At 41.7% G+C, this 18307-nt stretch overlaps 1 protein-coding gene across 1 annotated transcript in view; it reads right to left on the bottom strand.

Moving 5' to 3' along the window:
* Positions 1-3045: 3045 nt before the first annotated feature.
* Positions 3046-18307, bottom strand: part of adamtsl5 (ADAMTS like 5) — a 139538-nt gene continuing 124276 nt past the window's right edge. Inside the window, exons 10-13 of the mRNA XM_072244513.1 lie at positions 17819-18044; positions 14785-14889; positions 7450-7521; positions 3046-4459 (exon numbers count right to left, since the gene is read on the bottom strand). Coding sequence (XP_072100614.1) covers positions 4152-4459; positions 7450-7521; positions 14785-14889; positions 17819-18044 — 711 coding nt within the window. The 3' untranslated portion in view covers positions 3046-4151. The remainder of the gene's footprint in view (positions 4460-7449; positions 7522-14784; positions 14890-17818; positions 18045-18307) is intronic.

Genomic DNA, 18307 nt, shown 5'->3' with positions numbered 1-18307 from the left:
TCCTCACACATTTCAAAAATCTCAGAGTTTGTAAGTTGTAGGCGTGGTATGTTGGTGCTGGAAGCATGTCAACGCCTGCAGCAGTCCCCAACGTATCTTTGGACCGTGTTGGTCATTGGCACAAATAGTGCATTTCACTATATATTTAGCAAATAAAGCTAATCTTATCTTAAATCTTAATCCTCATGTCTTGGAATTTATCCCAGAGTACATTAAGCAAACATAATATTTCATGTGTAGTTTATGATTGATTAAGTGAACTGCCACATCTTGTTTATAGGATCTGCAGTACATTAATGTTTTCACCCAACATCACAAAGATTGATAAATTATTTGATTTTACTGCTTTTGTGGAAGCTCCTGTACACAAACAGTCCACTGAGTTTACTATCCTATAGCACTTCAAAAGTGTGTTGCATTTTCTGAAACCATCTATATAAATGCAAGTTTTAGTAGAAAATACTGTACTATTCCTCAGCCTACTACCCAAACTATTGCCATTTTTATTTACACATGTTGAATATCCAACAATTACTTCAAAAAGGATACTGTATATTTTAATGAATCACCTGTTATTATTGGCAGCTTATATATTTTCACCGAGAGCTAAAAATATTCCTCACTAATCTCTATACATTGAATTAACTGATGTTAGATTACAGCACTGTGTTAATAAATGAAATCCACTGATAAGAGCCTGAAGAGGTTCTAACAGAAATGAGTAGGAAGCAAAAATATTCCCAAGGGAAGTAAAAAGCTGAATGACTTCAAATGATTTGTGGATGGACGTTGTCATGAAGAAACTATAATCTCCTGATTTGGGTTCATTGGATGGGTGTTAACTCTCTCTGTCTCGTGAACGTTTAATGCCTGAACTTAAAGTGCGGCAGAACCAATAGCATCATGTTACCTTGGAACTTCAAGGCACAGAAAGAAGTGCAAGTGTTGAAAGAGACTTACGGCAGTAACAGTAGAGTGCATCTATGTATGTTTCTTTCAGAGAGTCTGCTTGGTTCAGAATCCTTTTTTAATTGTTTTACCTTGAATACACATTCCTCTTTTAGAGACCACAATGAGTGCTGTTCTTTCACATTTTCCAAACCATTCCTTGGAAGGAGAAATTCATCCTTAGTTACATTACATGTACTAAATCTCATACGATTCAGGATGCATCCTACACTGACATCAATGGAACAGAGCTTCAGAAGTGTAGCATGGGATAGTTTTACTGTAGTGCATGGTTATTGTACAAGCCCAAGGTCAAATTTCTTGCTGTTATTTTGATCTTATCATTATTTAGTCCTAAATTCATGGACACAGTGAGGTGAAATGATGCTGGGACACACCCTAGGATGCATTGGGTCACATCATCAGTGATGTAACCTGGAGTCGTTGGGTGTTTCAGGTCTTTCAACATCAGACACTCTCACCCAAGCATCCCAGCCAGAGTAGATCAGACCCTGGCTTGAGTTCCAGCAACATTGGTCCATGGGTCACACCTCTTGATGCATAGCCATTTGGAGGCTTGCTAGGCAGCCTCTGTGATGGTCCTAGTGGCTCTTTTCTTTGCAGGCCTTGCAATGCCAAGGAGAGAGTAGGATCTGCACAGTGATCAGCTAAGCAAGATCTCTACACCCCACCTCTATAGGCTCACGTCATGCCCTCTACCCCTGTCCCTGGCACTGCTCCACCAGCTCCTGGTATTTGGCTTTCTTATGTTCAAACGCCTCCTCAATCCGGTCTTCCCAAGGAACTGTCAGTTCTAGCATGGCCACCTGCTTCGAGGTTCTGGCCAGAACGACCATGTCAGGCCTCAGGGATGATGATGCAATGAAGTCAAGGAACTTTAGTTGTTTGCCAAGAATGAGTTTCAGTTGCCAGTCAGACACTATGGTGACCAAGCCAGCTGGTGATCTCGGCTGAGATCATGGTTTGTCTTTGGCTTTGACGAAGATTTTGTGCTTTCTGGGTTGGCAGTGATGCCTGCTGTTATTAATGACCAGGGGGATATTTTCTGTCACTGCCTTATTAATTCAAATCAAATTAAACTGATGTATGTGATACTCTCAAATTCTCTAAGTCACTTTCCCCAACACTCAAACTTGTTCAAGGAGGTTACAGTAGGGGCTGTACAAACAGAGCAGAGAGAACTCAAAATAACTTGAAATTTGGGAGTTAGTGTCTCATGTGATTTACCTTGACACAAATCAAACCTGTTCACTTTCAGATCAGATTTAATGGGTGCTTCTGACAGCTCATAGAATAAAAAAAAATGCTAACTTCCTCTTGCAGTGATACATGAGAGAGTAAAACAGAAATGGATTGAGCTTGGCTCAGCTGCTTAGGCTATATGTGGAGAAGAATTAGTAAAGGGGTAGTGCAAATGAGTGATTGGTAGCCAACATAGATTCAGTAGGCCGAAGGGCCTGTTTGCTTGCCATAGAACCTTATGACTGTTATTTTCTCAAGAACAACATGTGAAGGCTTTACACACACATCCTTTATTAGAAGTTGAAGCTCAGCTGTAGAACTTTGCTACATAGAGCCCTTGGTGTAGATAGAGAGCTCCTCCCATCATCAGGAGCTAACCAAGAATGTCAGGTGGTGTCACCAGGTCACTTTAGATGCTTCTCTAGATATATCAATAAACTTAACATCCTTTGTAATTTGTTCAACCATTCTTTTCCACTTATCTGCCAGCATTCACCTGTTCACATACCTTTTTCCAAGTTAAAACTCATTCTTTGAGCCACTGAATTATTAATGCTATCTTTTGATTTCTGCCCTTTGCTGTCCTATTTCTCCTTTCCTTTTAAATAGCACAATATTTTTCATATTCTTTGTTCTAAATCTCTTCATATCCTCACTGTTCCTCGGCAGTCATTGTTCTCTGTTTCCACCATCCCTCTTGCGCAACTCACACACAAGCACAACACCCACCTGCTTTTCCAAGCCCTGAATGTACCCAATTCTGGTTAAGAATTAAATACTTGATGAAGAAACATAAATGATTACTGAATAAGTATTTTCTACAGCTGCCACAAATTATGTCTTTCATGGTTATTTTAATTCACAACTTTTGAATCCCTTGTTTAAGTTTCCATTAGAGACATGCATAGATGCAGGTCTTTGATTTTGTTGTGAAAGATATGCTATATAACATAATAGAATCTGTCTAGTACTTTTATAGTCTTTGTAGATGATATTAAATATGTTTTCATTAGGTGAATATACATGAAAAACAGAAGTGAAATGATTTAAGATAATTAATATCTGACAATTTTAATATCAGGGTGAACAACAAAATGTTTTCTTAGAAGTCTTTGATGCTTAGATACGTCAAGTACCATGCAAAGTGATGAGCCTCATTTTACTAGTGAGACAGATAATACATGAACTTAAATAGTTGTAATAAGAGGATTGGACCAGGCATACAATTCATCACCCAAAATTCAGAACATATCAGGTATTCTGTAGACTGGTGATATTTAAAGAAAGTAACGAAAATCTGTCCAAAGATGGAAGCACCTTTCAGAGAGTGGACGTGTTGAATACCTGGGGTGCATCAATTAAGTGCATTAATTTGAGGTTCAGCAATGTTACTGTCGTTGTGCTCCCTTGAATACATAGCTTCTGCCATTACAGACAATCTGCTGGGCTTCTGAGTTCTTCCAGCATTTTGTGTGTGTTGCCCTGGATTTCCAGCATCTGCAGAATCTCATGTGATTATAGACAATCTTGGGTGTAATGGTGCAAAGGTTCATCATAGAGAACATTCCTGGTGTCAGAACATGTACTGTTGTTCAGAATTAACTGTATATCAACTTCAAACGTTGTCTGACTGCTCCTTCCAATGTGAAGACTTGCTGTGTTTCACTTCAGCTAGGCCAGAATAAAACAGCTATAATAACTAATTTCTAATAATTCAGTGCGACACATTTTTGTTTTGACCCATAGAAACATCATTGCGTAATATCCTCCAGTGACTGCTATTGTTGGTTTAGAAAGTGATGCATAACATAGGCTTCAAATGGCTGGTTAAATGTATTCGATGAAATTATATAGTTTCCTTACACAGTGTCGAGAGCTCTTTCCATATATAAACCAATAAAGCATTAGGTTTTAAATTCTTTGTCATGGTAAACATTCCCTTAGGAGTACCGTTGGCAGTACTTGTCCATGTCTCGCATCAGCATGTCTTCCCTGGGCTGCCAGAGTCTCACAAAGCTGTTGTGTTCCAAAAGGATTCGGTTCAGTGTCTGCTCAAAGTTCACGTGCCTCCTTGCCATCATGATGTACTCTCGCTTCTCTAGAATGTAGGGACAGTCACATGTGTTTGGCACCCAGACATATTCCCTGTGAACTATTGGGTATTGGTTCTTGTACGTTTCCTTGACTTGCACATCGTATCGAGTCTCTGAACCCACAATCTTCTTCCCAAGGATTCTTCCACGAAAAACTGTTAAGAAAGAGTCACAGAATCGTCAGGCACATTGAATCCATGACGAATAATTCCATCAGTCTCATTCATCCACACTTTCCCCATGGTCTTGCAAATTACTTTCCCTCAATTGCCCATTTGATTCCCCTTTGAAAGCCTCCACTGGCAGGTCATAACCACACACTCCATTAAAAAAAACTATCACCTTCCCTTGTGCCAATTTCTCAAGACATTAACACTGGGTGCCCTGGTCCCTAAGTTATCTACTGATTGGAACTCTTCTCTTTAAATATGTCGATATCTCTCAAACCTCCCCTCAATCTTCACTGCACCAAGGAGAACATCCTCAGCCTCACTAGTTCTACCTTGAAAACTGGGTGAAAATAGTCATTGGAACCAATCTGGTAAGTCTTCTCAGCATCCTTCTTAAAGTATGGTGATCAGTAATGGAAACCCCAGCTAACTATTTTCTATTGGTTGAGTATTACTTCACTGCTTCTGTATGTCGTGTCTCTATTTATAAAGCTAGGGTCCAAACATGCTTGACTAACCACTCTATCAACATCCCCTACTTACACAGAATAAAGTTGATGATGTTTTATAAACATGGTAATCTTTCACATCTTTTCACAAATCAAGGTATTGATTACAGGAGATGGGATGTTATGTTGACATTGTTTAAGACATTGGCGAGGTCTAATTTGGAGTATTGTGTATAGTTTTGGTCACCTACCTACAGGAAAGATTTAAATAACATTGAAAGAGTACAAAGAAAATTTACGAGGATGATGCCAGGTCTGGAGGACATGCGTTATAAAGAAAGATTGAATATGTTAGAATTTTATTCCTTGAAATGTAGAAGATTGAGAGGAGATTTTAAAGAGCTGTTCAAAATTATGAGGGGTATAGATAGGGTAAATGCAAGCAGGCTTTTTCCACTGAGGTTGGGTGGGACTACAACTGGAGGTCATGGGTTAAAGGTGAAAGGTGAAAAGTTAAAGGGGAACATGAGGAGAAACAACTTCACTCAGATGGTCATGAGATTGTGGAATGAGTTACCAGCAAAAATGGTGCATGCAAGCTCATTTTCAACATTTAAGAGGACTTTGGATAGGTACATGGATGGTAGGGGTATGGAGAGCTGTGGTCCAGTTGCAGGTTGATGGGAGTAAGTAGTTTAAGTGGTTTTGGCATGGACTAGATGGGCTGAAGGGCCTGTTTCTGAGCTGTACTTTTCTATAACTCTATATTCCTTTCCTCAAGCCTCCCGGGATTACACATTCCTTTGCCAGAAAAACAAACCTTTGCTTAACTTAGGAAGAGAGGTAAAGAGACATTATCACCATTATCTTTATCTTTATGTGCTGTGTTATATGATGTAGGTGATCATGGTCCTATGACCATAATTGTTCGTGGCAAATTTTTCTACAGAAGTGGCTTGCCATTGGCTTTTTCTAAGCAGTGTCTTTACGGGATGGGTGACCCCTGCCATTATCAATTCTCTTCAGAGATTCTCTGCATGGCATCAGCTGTCGCATAACCAGGAACTGTGACAAATACTAGTTATCCATACGACCAGGCTTGTACATAGCTCCTTGAAATTAATGAAACAGGTAGACAGGGTGGTGAAGAAAGTACTTGGCACATCAGTTAAATACTAGGAACAGGAGTTGAATATGTTGATAAGACCACCTTTGGTGTGATTACTCTGTTGTAGGAAGGATATGGTAAAATTGGAGAGGGTGTAAAAAAGAGATTTACGAGGATGTTACTGAGATCGGAGGGCTTTGTTATAAGGAGAGGCTGGAATCCCCTTGTGTTATGCATTTTTAAGTGAAGGATTCAAGGTTCAAAGGAGAATAAATTTATTATATAAATTTGCCGGTCAATATCCAACATATAATGAATAAATAGAACCCTGGTCAATTCTTTTCTTTGTACTTATATAAAGACATCAAGGCTGAACACCTACTCCCTGAGCCGAGAATGGGACAAGCCAGATTTCATTGAGGGTCTTTCATAGTACATCTGGCTTTTAGAGGCCTTCAGTAATCCACTCAGACAATAAGGCCATAGGACATGGGAGCAGAATCTGGTCATTCGCCGTATCCAGTCTGCTGTGCCATTCGATCATGGCTAATTTATTAATCCTCTCAGCCCCATTCTCCTGCTTTTTCCCTGTAACCTTTAATACCCGAACTAATAAAGAACCCATCAACTTTATTCGCCATATGCATTACATGTATTAGGGATTTGCTGTGGTGTGTTGAATAGAGTATGACATGCAACAAAAAAGAACAACATTCAACAATTAGAAAGAATAAATAAAAGATAAATTGAGAGGTTAAACATGGTACTATCAGTCTCCGCTTTAAATATAGCCAATGATTTGGCATCCACAGCTGTCTGTGGCAATAAATTCCACAGATTCACCACCCTCTAGCTAAAGAAAATCCTTCATATCTCAGTTCTAAAGAGACGTCCTTCTATTTTGAAGCTGAGCCCTCTGCTCTTACTCTCCCCCTATTGGAAACAACCTCTCCAGGTCCACTCTATCAATCCCTTATATTATTTGGTATGATTAATAAGACTCCCCACCACCCCCGCCCCCATTCTTCAAAATGCTAGTGAGTACAGACCCAGAATCATCAAACACTTGCTCATTTTGACACCTTGTATCCAACTTTGCATAAGTCTAAGGAACGAAGAAAAGCAACTTGCTGATCCTGCACTACAACAGGAGTGCCAGTGCAAACGAGGACAGGGCACGTTTAAGGCAAATGTATTGTGGCAGAACTCTGTACTCCATTCTTTCTTTGAGCAAGAGTTCTTCTTAAGATGTGTGAATTCATTAAATAGTGCTGCTTTGCATAAAAGAAAAAGACAATTAGCAATTCTTCGATTCCATCTCACATTAGTACCCTTTCTCAGCACGAGTCCAGAAAATAATTTATATATCATGTAATTAGGTCGTGTTACTTTTAAAGTAATGGCTTATTAAGTCTTACCAAAATCTTTCTGGCAGTACTGTTGAATCCTTTGAGATTTTCCTTTTGATTTCTTACATCTTCTACAGTAACCTAGATCAAATGCAGACAGCAATTACCTCCATGAATCAGATTTAGCGTCGTCCTTTACCTTGCTTAATACCAACAGCATTAAAGGAGCTTCTGCTCAGGAACTCAACAATTAAAACATTCTCCCTGCTGCCTAAAAGAGGAGAGAAAGATTATTACACTATCAGAAAGCCGAGATTGTTTGCGCAATGGTTTTCTTTGATAGATGGGGAAAGACGAGGATATACTCTCAGTGGCTTGTTTACTGGGTACAGGAGTGGAACCTAGTGTGGTCTTCTGTTGCTGTAGCCCCTCCACTTCAAGGTTCAGCGTATTGTGTGTTCAGCGATGCTTTTCTGCACATCACTATTGTAACATGTAGTTATTTGAGTTACTGTCGCCTTCCTGTCAGCTTGAACCAATCTGGCCATTCTCCACTGACCTCTCATTAGCAAGGCATTCTTGCCCACATTACTGCCACTCATTGGATGCTTTTTTTTATTTATTTGCGGCATTCTTTGTAAACTCTAGAGAAATCCCAGGAGGTCAACGGTTTCTGAGATCCTCAAACCACACCATCTTAACTAACCACAAAGAAGAGAAGACGTTGGAAATTCAAGCAGCACACACAAAATGCTGGAGGAACTCAGCAGTCCAGGCAGCATCTATGGAAAAAAGTACAGTTGACGTTTCAGGCCGAGACCCTTTGGCAGGACCTGTACTTTTTTTCCATAGATGCTGCCAGGCCTGATGAGTTCCTCCAGCATTTTGTGCGTGTTGCTCCATCGTAACTAACAATCATTCCACAGTCAAAGCCACATAGATCACGTTTCTTCCTTATTCTGATATTTGGTCTGAACAACAACCGAATCTCTGTGGTTTGATTGTTCACTTGAGCATATTACTGCTGATCAGATATTATCAGTTTACACTGCTTCACTAACACCTGGTTCCATAGACTGCATCACTTTTGTATCAGGAACAGTACCTGTCTGATTAAACAACACTATTTCTGCATGGGTTATGTTTCTCTTTACAAACACAACTTGGCCTCCTGCTTCTGTTGGATTGTCAGGGAGGAGTATTGGGATGGGGTGGCTTAGCCTAAAAACAAAATGGCTGCTTTAGAACTGGGATTGCACTTGTAGTCCCTTTACTACACACAGCTAAATAAGATGCTTCATGTCTACTTATTTCTTACAATAATAAATCACAGTTAAGCCACTATGTAAGTACAAAACCACTGTACAATTAAAGGCAGGGCAAAGAGGAGAGGGGCAGGGGAAAACAGGGGCATGAATGCCTGCACCATTGATAATCATCCCTTAACAACACATAGAAAGTGAGGTTACACACACATAATATGCTTTTTCCATATTGTTGACGACATCTATGCAAATCCTTCTAACAGCTGGCAAATTTAAAGACTATGCACACCCTTTCACAATGCTAATTAATTTAATGAATAATGAAATAGCTATTAAGTCATTGAAAATTGATTTTGTAGGGTTCACTGAATCATTTATTGTTAGGAACGGGCTTGTTAATGTATTCATAGTAATACAGGCATACTGCTGGTCCTTCACATTTACACATTCATTGGTCATAGCTGTTCTTTAGCATTCTGATCTCAATTTGTGTCCTTTCTTTGTCGGGGAATTCCTGGATTCAATGGTTCCGCAGGGAGCAACACAGGGACAGAATGAAAACGCAGCGACCCCTCCCCCCCCCCACCCAGCATGACATATTCAAGGAGCAGTGGCTCAAGAAGGCATCCATCATTAAGGATCACCCATCAACAGTACATGCCCTCTTCTTATTGCTGCCATCAGGGAGGAGGTACTGGAGTCTGAAGGCACATACTCAACGATTCAGGAACAGCTTCTTTCCCACTGTCATCAGATTTCTGAATGGACATTGAACCCGTGAACACTACCTCACTACTTTTTTTTCTCTTTTTGCACTACATATTTAATTTAAATTTTTTGTACTTCAGTTCCACGATTTACAGTTTTTAAATTATGTATTGCAATGTACCACTGCTGCATAACAACAAATTTCACAATACATGCCGATAATATTAATTCTGATTCTGATTCTAATTTTCTTTTCCAAGTAGCAATGATCCTCTCCTTTACATATATCCAGCGACAGCAATCACGGTCACCTGTAGCAGTACCCTTCACATTCTCACATCGAAGAAGCCATTTTCAATCCCTTCATTGGAGGGGAAATGTCTTTGTGAAATTTCTTTACGTTATTTTAATTAACACATTTAAGAGGAAAGTGTTAACGTATTTGTGATTAATATCACACAATGTGATTTCATGAGTCTTTCTAACTTGCTTCCTCACTAAATATGCATCATCTCTCCAACACAGGTAGCACTTATAAGGTAATGTAAAAACGAAATACTAGCAAATCCTTTTCCAGACTTCTCCCTAACCGCAGATTGTTGATCATTAAAGCTTCATCCTGAGTGGATTCATTAGGACTGTGGATAAAGAGGCTGAAGGCTACAGAAGGATTGTGATTCCCATACCGATTATGAGGCAAGACATGCTTTTAATGTTCAGTGCATTTTGAAGCTTATTTTTGAAACCAAGATAAATCAAAAGCAGATCAGTTGGGACTTCCTTTTGAGGTTTCTTTAATCACTGCTAACAACCATTAACCTGTCCAAGGGGAATAGGATTGGCTCACTGATTTTTGAAAACAGCATTCCATTCAGCCCTAATCTCTTTCATTGAGCACTCTGCATTGTAATCACTTCATCATGAACAGCCGTGCAATCAGATGTGAGGGGACTGATCTCTGAACTTCCTTATAAAAGCCTTTCTGCTTCACGAGCTCACTTTCCTCTGTAACATGCTCCTTAAAGTCTACCTCTTCGTTCCAAGTCAACAGGACTAATAATTCTTTTTTTTTGTAATTTATTTTTTATTGAATTTCATCATCAAACAAACACTTCCATAAGATGTATTTCAGATACTGTACATATATATCATATAATCATATTTGTCTCAAATCTCCACATAATATTTATCTGAGGTATACACATAGAAAAGAGGGGAAATAAAGAACCAATCGAAAGGAGAAAACTATGTACATAGTAAGGAGTGATTTTCTTTTACAATATATCCATTGTCTTGTGAGAATAAAATCAGGCCTATGAGGTGTTATGTAGTTAAACCATTTTTTCCAGCATGAATAAAATTGTTCCAACTTATGATTAAAGGACTAATAATTCTTCATGTGGTTGGTATGAATTTGGTTTGTAAATGTTACTGTGAAGTGGCTAGGGATACTTAGTACCATGCTATGGACGCGGCGTGAGCATAAAATGTCATTGTCTCATGACTGCCACTGGCAAGGAGGTACAAAAACCTTCATTCCCACACCACCAAGTCCAGGAACAGTTATTACTCTACAACCTGAACAAGCATGAACAACCTTAACTCTGAACTGATTCCACAACCTACGGACTCACTTTCAAGGACTCGCCAACTCATGCTCTCAGTATTATTTATTTATCTACCTATTTTTAAACACAAGAAAGTCTGCAGATGCTGTAAATCCAGAGCAACACACACAAAATGCTGGAGGAACTCAGTGGGAAGGCAGCATCTATGGAAATTAATAAATAGTTGACATTTTGGACCAAGACCCTTCTTCCTGAGGAAAGGTCTCGGCCGAAAATACTGACTGTTTATTTCCATAGGTGGTCCTGGCCCAAAACATCGACTGTCTTACTCTTTTTCATAGATGCTCCCGGACCTGCTGGGTTCCTCCAGCATTTTGTGTGTGTTTATTTATTTAGATTAGATTATGAGGACACGCAGTCCTCTTTTATTGTCATTTAATAACACATGCATTAAGAAATGATACAATGTTCCTCTAGAATGATATCACAGAAACACAAGACAAACCAATACTGAAAAACTGATAAAAACTACATAATTATAACATACACTTACAACAGTGCAAAGCAATACCGTAATTTGATAAAGAACAGACCATGGGCACGGTAAAAAAAGGTCTCGAAGTCTCTCGAAAGTCTCATCATCTCATGCAGATTGTAGAAGGAAGAAAAAAACTCTCTCTGCCATGAACCTCCAGTGCCACAAACTTGCCGATGCAGCACCCTGGAAGCACCCGACCACAGCCGACTCTTGAGTCCGTCCGAAAACTTCGAGCCTGTGACCAGCCCTCCGACACCAAGCACCGAGCACCATCTCTGCCGAGCGCTTCGACCTCGGCCCCAGCAACAGGTAAAGCCGAGGATTTGGGGCCTTCCCCTCCGGAGATTCTCGATCGCACAGTAGCAGTGGCAGCCAAGCAGGCATTTCAGAAGTTTCTCCAGATTTTCCTCCGTGCTCCTCACATCTGTCTCCATCAAATCAGGATTGTGCACGGTACCTACTTAACAAATACCGATATAATTTCGGAGTGGCCGCGCGCGCTGCGTCGCGCTGTCATCTTCTCCCCTCCTATTTGATTGTTTATCTCCTTTTGTATGTTGGTTATTTGTCTTTGTGTGAGGTTTTTTGTTGATTCTATTGTATTTCTTTGTTTTCCTGTGGGATTAATCTCAAGGTTGTATACAGTGACACATAATGCTTCGGTAACAAATTGACTTTGAACTTTGAGGGGTAGGATCAAAAAGGAAAACACATCCAGATGAGGCTCGAATGGCTCCAATGCAGAGTCCATTGTTATGCACAATTGGAATGTATTCAAATGCTGCTGTGTACTAGAACTCAAACCAACAAAGAGATGTTTCTCTTGACTGATGAACAGAAAGTGCACCAGCTGAAGTTGAAAGGGCAATCCAGATCAGAAAGATCCCATCTTCTCACCATCAGAAAGAGTAGGCCCTGCCCTGGGCTAGAGATGAGCTAATACCATCCAGATAATGCTACTTCATCTAATAAGCTGTGCCGGTAAATGCATGTTTATAGAGTAGGAGTAAAGATAGGGTCAAATACAATAATGTCATCTCCCTAGCCACTCCATCCACGCCTTCCAGATTATTATCCCACTGATACATGGTGCAGATTGTTATTGGGACAGAACACAGATAGGATGAGAGTGAATAGACATGAATTACATCTCCCATACCATGGTGGATTGTCATTGGGTCAACTGAAAGAAGATCCAATTAACTGATGTTTGAAATATTGCAGAATATTGGTAGCTCCGGATGTCTATTTAGAAGTTTGGTTGGTCGCTGAGCTTGGCAAAATGCTTGCAGACATTTTGACTCCAATCGAAAGGCCATTATCAGTGTGCAGTTGACGGTGTTGTCTCCTCAGAATGCCAGCTTATATACTCCTCTGAGGTCCAAAAGAATATTGATTAGACATCGTGATCTGGTTGGCTGGTTCAAAACACTGTGAACAGTTTAGCAGTAGAAGATTCTGACTGGATAGCTTCAATGGGGGTCCATTGGAAGTGTCCAGATCCCGAGATTACTGGTCATTCATTAATTGCTGACATTGCTGTTTCTCTTTTCTCTGTAAAGGTTCATATATCGGATCTATGTCAATGTGTTTGTTGATGGATCCTTCTATAGAGAACCATGCTTCAAGAATTTCTTGCTCTTTTCTTGTTCTTGCTTGAGTCAAGACTCTGGCTGTGGTCCATTTGAAATGGTGTCCTTCTTTGTCTTCATGAGCTGATCTTACCAAGAGTGGGTTGTGCCCCCTGCTCACTAGCTGATGCTCATATAGCCTGGTCAATAGTTTTCTTACTCTTTGACCAACGTAGTACTTGTCACGGTCACTACACTGAACTTTGTTCTATCAGTCACATTTTGTTGTGCTTTGAGTTTTGATAGATTACTGTTGGTTTGTGAGCAACTGTGATGTCGTGTTGCTGAAGCAGTCTTGATGTCATTTCTGAGATGTTCTTTATATAAGGCAATACAATTAATTTATTCATCGCTTGTGTAGTTTGTATATTTGGGTTTCTGACCTTGAGGTACCTTCCTATGAAGCTTTTTGGATATCTGCTCTGTTGAAAGGTTTTGAAGAGGCACTTTGCTTCTTCCAGTTTTGTGTCTGTGGTGTTTTAATGGGACTCAGTCCTTTTGACAAAGGTCTTAACGCAGCATTGTTTGTGACATTTCAGGTGATTACTATTGAAGTTCAGAATTTGATCGGTATGTGTTGCTTTCCTGTAGACTGATATCTGTAACTGACCCGTGTTAGTTCTGTTGATAAGAACATCCAAGAATGCGAGCTGGCTTTCCCCCTCAATTTCCACTGTGAACTTGATGTCACTAAAAACATTATTTAGCAAGGTCTTCAAGATCTTTCAACAGAACAGATATCCAAGGAGCTTCAACCAAAGGTACCTCAAGGTCAAGGTCAGGTTGTGAAATATTTCAGTTGCAACCACCAGTATGAGTCTGTCGCAAAAGAACAACTTTATCAAAAACTTTTGTTCCATTATGGTCTGAACACATTGTCATAGCAACGTGAAGGGAAGTAGATGAAAATGAAGGTGTAAAAATGGATTTAGCTGGATCCCTGACATTATACACCCTGTACTCTCCTTGATTTTCCTGTCCATTGACTACAAAGGAAGTTGCCTGGTGAGCATAGCAGATGGATGATCTGAGATCACCCATTTTCTGCATTGTTGAGGATGAAGTCACCATCACCGTGCCCATCTCCACTCCCCTCACCCTCCATAATATTCCTTTATCTGCTGGAGCGAAGCTTCAAACACACAGAGCTCATTTTTGACCCTGTCAAAGTTAATTTCACCAACATTTTGTCCACCCATGATATATCCATCCATAAATAACTGGGGAGAAGCATCAATAGTACAAAGGTTGCCCATGGGTAGAACTTTTTGTGTTGAGATCCAATTTTTTGACAGTGTGATGTCTCAAAAATTGTAAACTTCAATCTGCTTCAGAAATGCAGATGATAAAGTGATTATCAGGACCCTTGATGGTGAGATGCTTTGGTAATTCCTGGTGAATCTGATAAATAAAGACATTTCTATCGGTTCTGTAGCAAGAGAATAACGAACTAGGTCTTACCTTTGAATTATTACCTAGCATGCATAGAGATCCCAGGATAAGTGGGATAGATTTCTGCTTTATTTACAAGATATGTGCAAACAGCGATAGAGAATATTGCTTCTTTATCAACAAGTCCGGGTACCTCCTGCACCAAACTTCATCCCCATCCATGAGTGTAATTTCCTGGGTGTTATACTCAAGGCCTTCCTGCTGGGCCTGGCCTTTCCAGTGCTTCTGGCATTTGTACTTACTGGGCTGATTGTGGGTGGGCTTCATTTCATGCCTTGGCAACACAATCTGAAAGTGGCTGTCTTGATGAGGCTGAACTGGCGGTCGTGCCGTGGGGTAAATCCAGCCTGAAGAGGGGTGTGAAGGGGAAGGAGATATAAATATATGTGTGTTTAGATCAGTGACATCAAAACTGAAATGCTTCATTACAATCTGTAAGTGTGTAAGAAATAAGAAGAGCATAACCAGCCTCGGGGTTAGAGATGGGATGAGGTCAGAAACGGAATGAGGGGCAGAAATGGGATCATGGATAGAAACAGGGTCGGGGGTAGAAGTGGAATGAGGGTTAGAAGCAGGACGAGGGGTTGGCCATACAGCCTTCCGTGCCTCCCCTGCATTCAGCAATAAAAAATGAAATTGTTGGGAACACTCAGCAGGTCAGGCAGCAGTTTTGAAAAGAGAAAACTGGGGCTCAGATTTAACCACCTCCTCTGATTTCCACAGAGCTTGGAATTCTCTCCGTCTTGACCCCAGTTTTCAATTACTCAGACTCCATGGTTCCCTGGGTAAAGAATTCCAAAGATTTGTTGCCTCTGAGAGAAGAAACTCCTCCACATCTCTGGCTTAAATGATGATGAAACTATGCCCGAGACATCAACCGTCTCAACTTCACCACTCCTCTCTCCTGTTCCAACCCTACTCCCTCTGAACGCACTGCCCTCCACTCTCTCCGCACTAATCCCAACCTCACCATCAAACCTGCTGACAAAGGTGGTGCCGTGGTAGTCTGGCGGACGGACCTCTACCTTACTGAGGCAAAACGGCAGCTCTCTGACACCTCCTCTTACTTACCACTGGAACAGGACCCCAGGAAAAAACATTAAACCATTGTCTCCCGCACCATCACCGCCCTTATCAACTCTGGAGACCTTCCATCCTCAGCCGCTAAACTCATTATTCCCACATCCCATACCACTTGGTTTTACCTCCTCCCAAAGATACACAAGCCTAACTGTCCCGGTAGACCCATAGTTTCTGCCTGCTCCTGTCTCACCGAACTTGTATCTGCCTACCTGGACTCCATTTTGTCACCCATAGTTCAGTCCCTCCCCACCTACATCCGGGATACATCCCATGCTTTCCACCTCTTCAATAACTTCCAATTCCCCGGTCCCAACCGCTATATTTTTACTACGGATGTCCAATCCTTATACACCTCCATTCCCCATCAAGAAGGCCTCAAAGCCCTCCGCTACTACCTGGACAATAGACCTCACCAGTTCCCCACCACCACTACCCTCCTCTGGTTAGCGGAACTGGTTCTCACACTTAATAACTTCTCTTTTGTCTCTTCCCACTTTCTTCAGACCACGGGTGTAGCTATGGGAACTCACATGGGACCCAGCTACGCCTGCCTCTTCGTTGGTTATGTGGAACAGTCTATGCTCCAAACCTATACTGGTACGGCTCCCCAACTTTTCCTTTGCTATATTGACGACTACATTGGTGCTGCTTCCTGCACCCATGCTGAGCTCGTCAATTTCATTGACTTTACTTCAAACTTCCACCCAGCCCTCAAATTCACTTCCTCTATCTCGGACACTTCTCTCCCCTTTCTCGATCTCTCGGTCTCCATCTCTGGAGACAGACTGTCCACTGACATTTTCTACAAGCCCACTGACTCTCATAACTACCTCGACTATACCTTTTCCCACCCTGCCACATGCAAGAATGCCATTCCCTATTCCCAGTTCCTCTGTCTCCGCCACATCTGCTCCGAGGATGAGGCTTTCCGTTCCAGGACATCTCAAATGTCCTCTTTCTTTAAGGATCGTGGTTTCCCTTCTACCGTCATCAATGATGCCCTCACCCGCATCTCCTCCATTTCCCACACTTCGACCCTCACCCCATCCTCCCGTCACCACAACAGGGACAGAGTTCCCCTTGTCCTCACCTACCACCCCACCAGCCTCCGGATCCAGCACATTATCCTCCGCAACTTCCGCCACCTTCAACAGGACCCCACCACTAAGCACATCTTTCCCTCTTCACCCCTCCTCACTTTCTGTAGGGATCGGTCCCTCCACGACTCTGTTATCTGCACGTCCATCCCCACTGATCTCCCAGCCGGCACTTATTCCTGTAAGCGTAAGTGCTACACCTGTCCCTACACCTCATTTCTTGCAACCATTCAGGGCCCCAAACAGTCCTACCAGGTGAGACAACACTTCACTTGTGAGTCTGTTGGGGTTATCTATCGCATCCGGTGCTCCCGGTGCGGCCTCCTCTACATCGGTGAAACCCGACGCAGATTGGGGGACTGCTTCATTGAGCACCTCCACTCCGTCCGCCACAACAGACAGGATCTCCCGGTAGCCACCCACTTCAACTCTGCTTCCCACTCCCATTCAGGTATGTCCATACATGGCCTCCTCTACTGCCATGATGAGGCTAAACTCAGGTTGGAGGAGCAACACCTCATATACCGTCTAGGTAGTCTCCAACCCCTAGGTATGAACACAGAATTCTCCAACCCCTCCCTTCCTCTATCCCTATTTCACTCTACCACCTCCCCCAGCTCCCTCATGGTTCTGCCTCCTTCTTCTACCACCCATTGTTTTCAGGGCTATGACGTCAATGCTTCCCCTCCCCCACCCCTTTGTCTTTCAAATTATTGGTCTTTCAACTGAAGCTACAAGCATTCTTCAAATCCTTCCCCATCTTTCATTCTTCAGTCCTGATGAGGGGTTCAGGCCCGAAACATCGACTCATCATTTCTAACTGACGCTGCCCGACCTGCTGAGCTCATCTAGTGTACTGAAAGTGTTGTCATGAAACTATGCCTTCTAGTTCTCGATTCCCCTTGCAAGGGAAACAACTCTGTCATACCTCATAGACTCATTTGTTAAAAGATGTCCCTACTTTTTCAGCATAGTTTATTTACAATGTTCAATCTCTACAATAACTACAAATTCCTAAATGGAAATTGATTAGTCCTACAAAGAGAAAGTTACAACAGAACAATGGCGTTATCCACAGTAAAAGCTGTCTACCTACCTGGGTAGAGGGCTGGCTTTCTGGTGGTGGTAGTGGTTGTGGTGGTGGTTGTGGAGACTGTCGTGCTGGTTTGTGCCCAGGGCAGATAACTCAGAGGAATGTCGGCCTCTATTACAGCAGTCTCAGGTTGTCTCAGTGGACTATGGCCACCTTGGTAACGCCCGTAGTGTTCTTTAGGAAGCCAGTACTCGTATTCAATTCCCGAGTTTGCCTCTCGCAGGAGAACCTGCAACACAAATTGAACTTTTGATGTTCTATGGTCAGCACTGATGACCTGATCCAATTGTATTGGTGTAATTAGCATATTTCTTATTTTTGTTTTAGAGATACTGCACGGTAATCAGCCCTTCTGTCCCAAGAAGCTCACCCCACCCTATTACATCCATGTGACCAATTAACTTACTAACCCATACATCTTTGGAATGTGGGAGGAAACTGTAGCACCCAGAGGAAACCCACACAGTCACGAGGAGAACATACAAGCTCCTT

This window comes from Mobula birostris, chromosome 26 (genome assembly GCF_030028105.1).
Source record: "Mobula birostris isolate sMobBir1 chromosome 26, sMobBir1.hap1, whole genome shotgun sequence".
Classification (NCBI taxonomy): Eukaryota; Metazoa; Chordata; class Chondrichthyes; order Myliobatiformes; family Myliobatidae; genus Mobula; species Mobula birostris.
The sequence above is the reverse complement of the archived record's forward strand: the minus strand, read 5'-3'. Positions and strand labels throughout refer to the sequence as shown.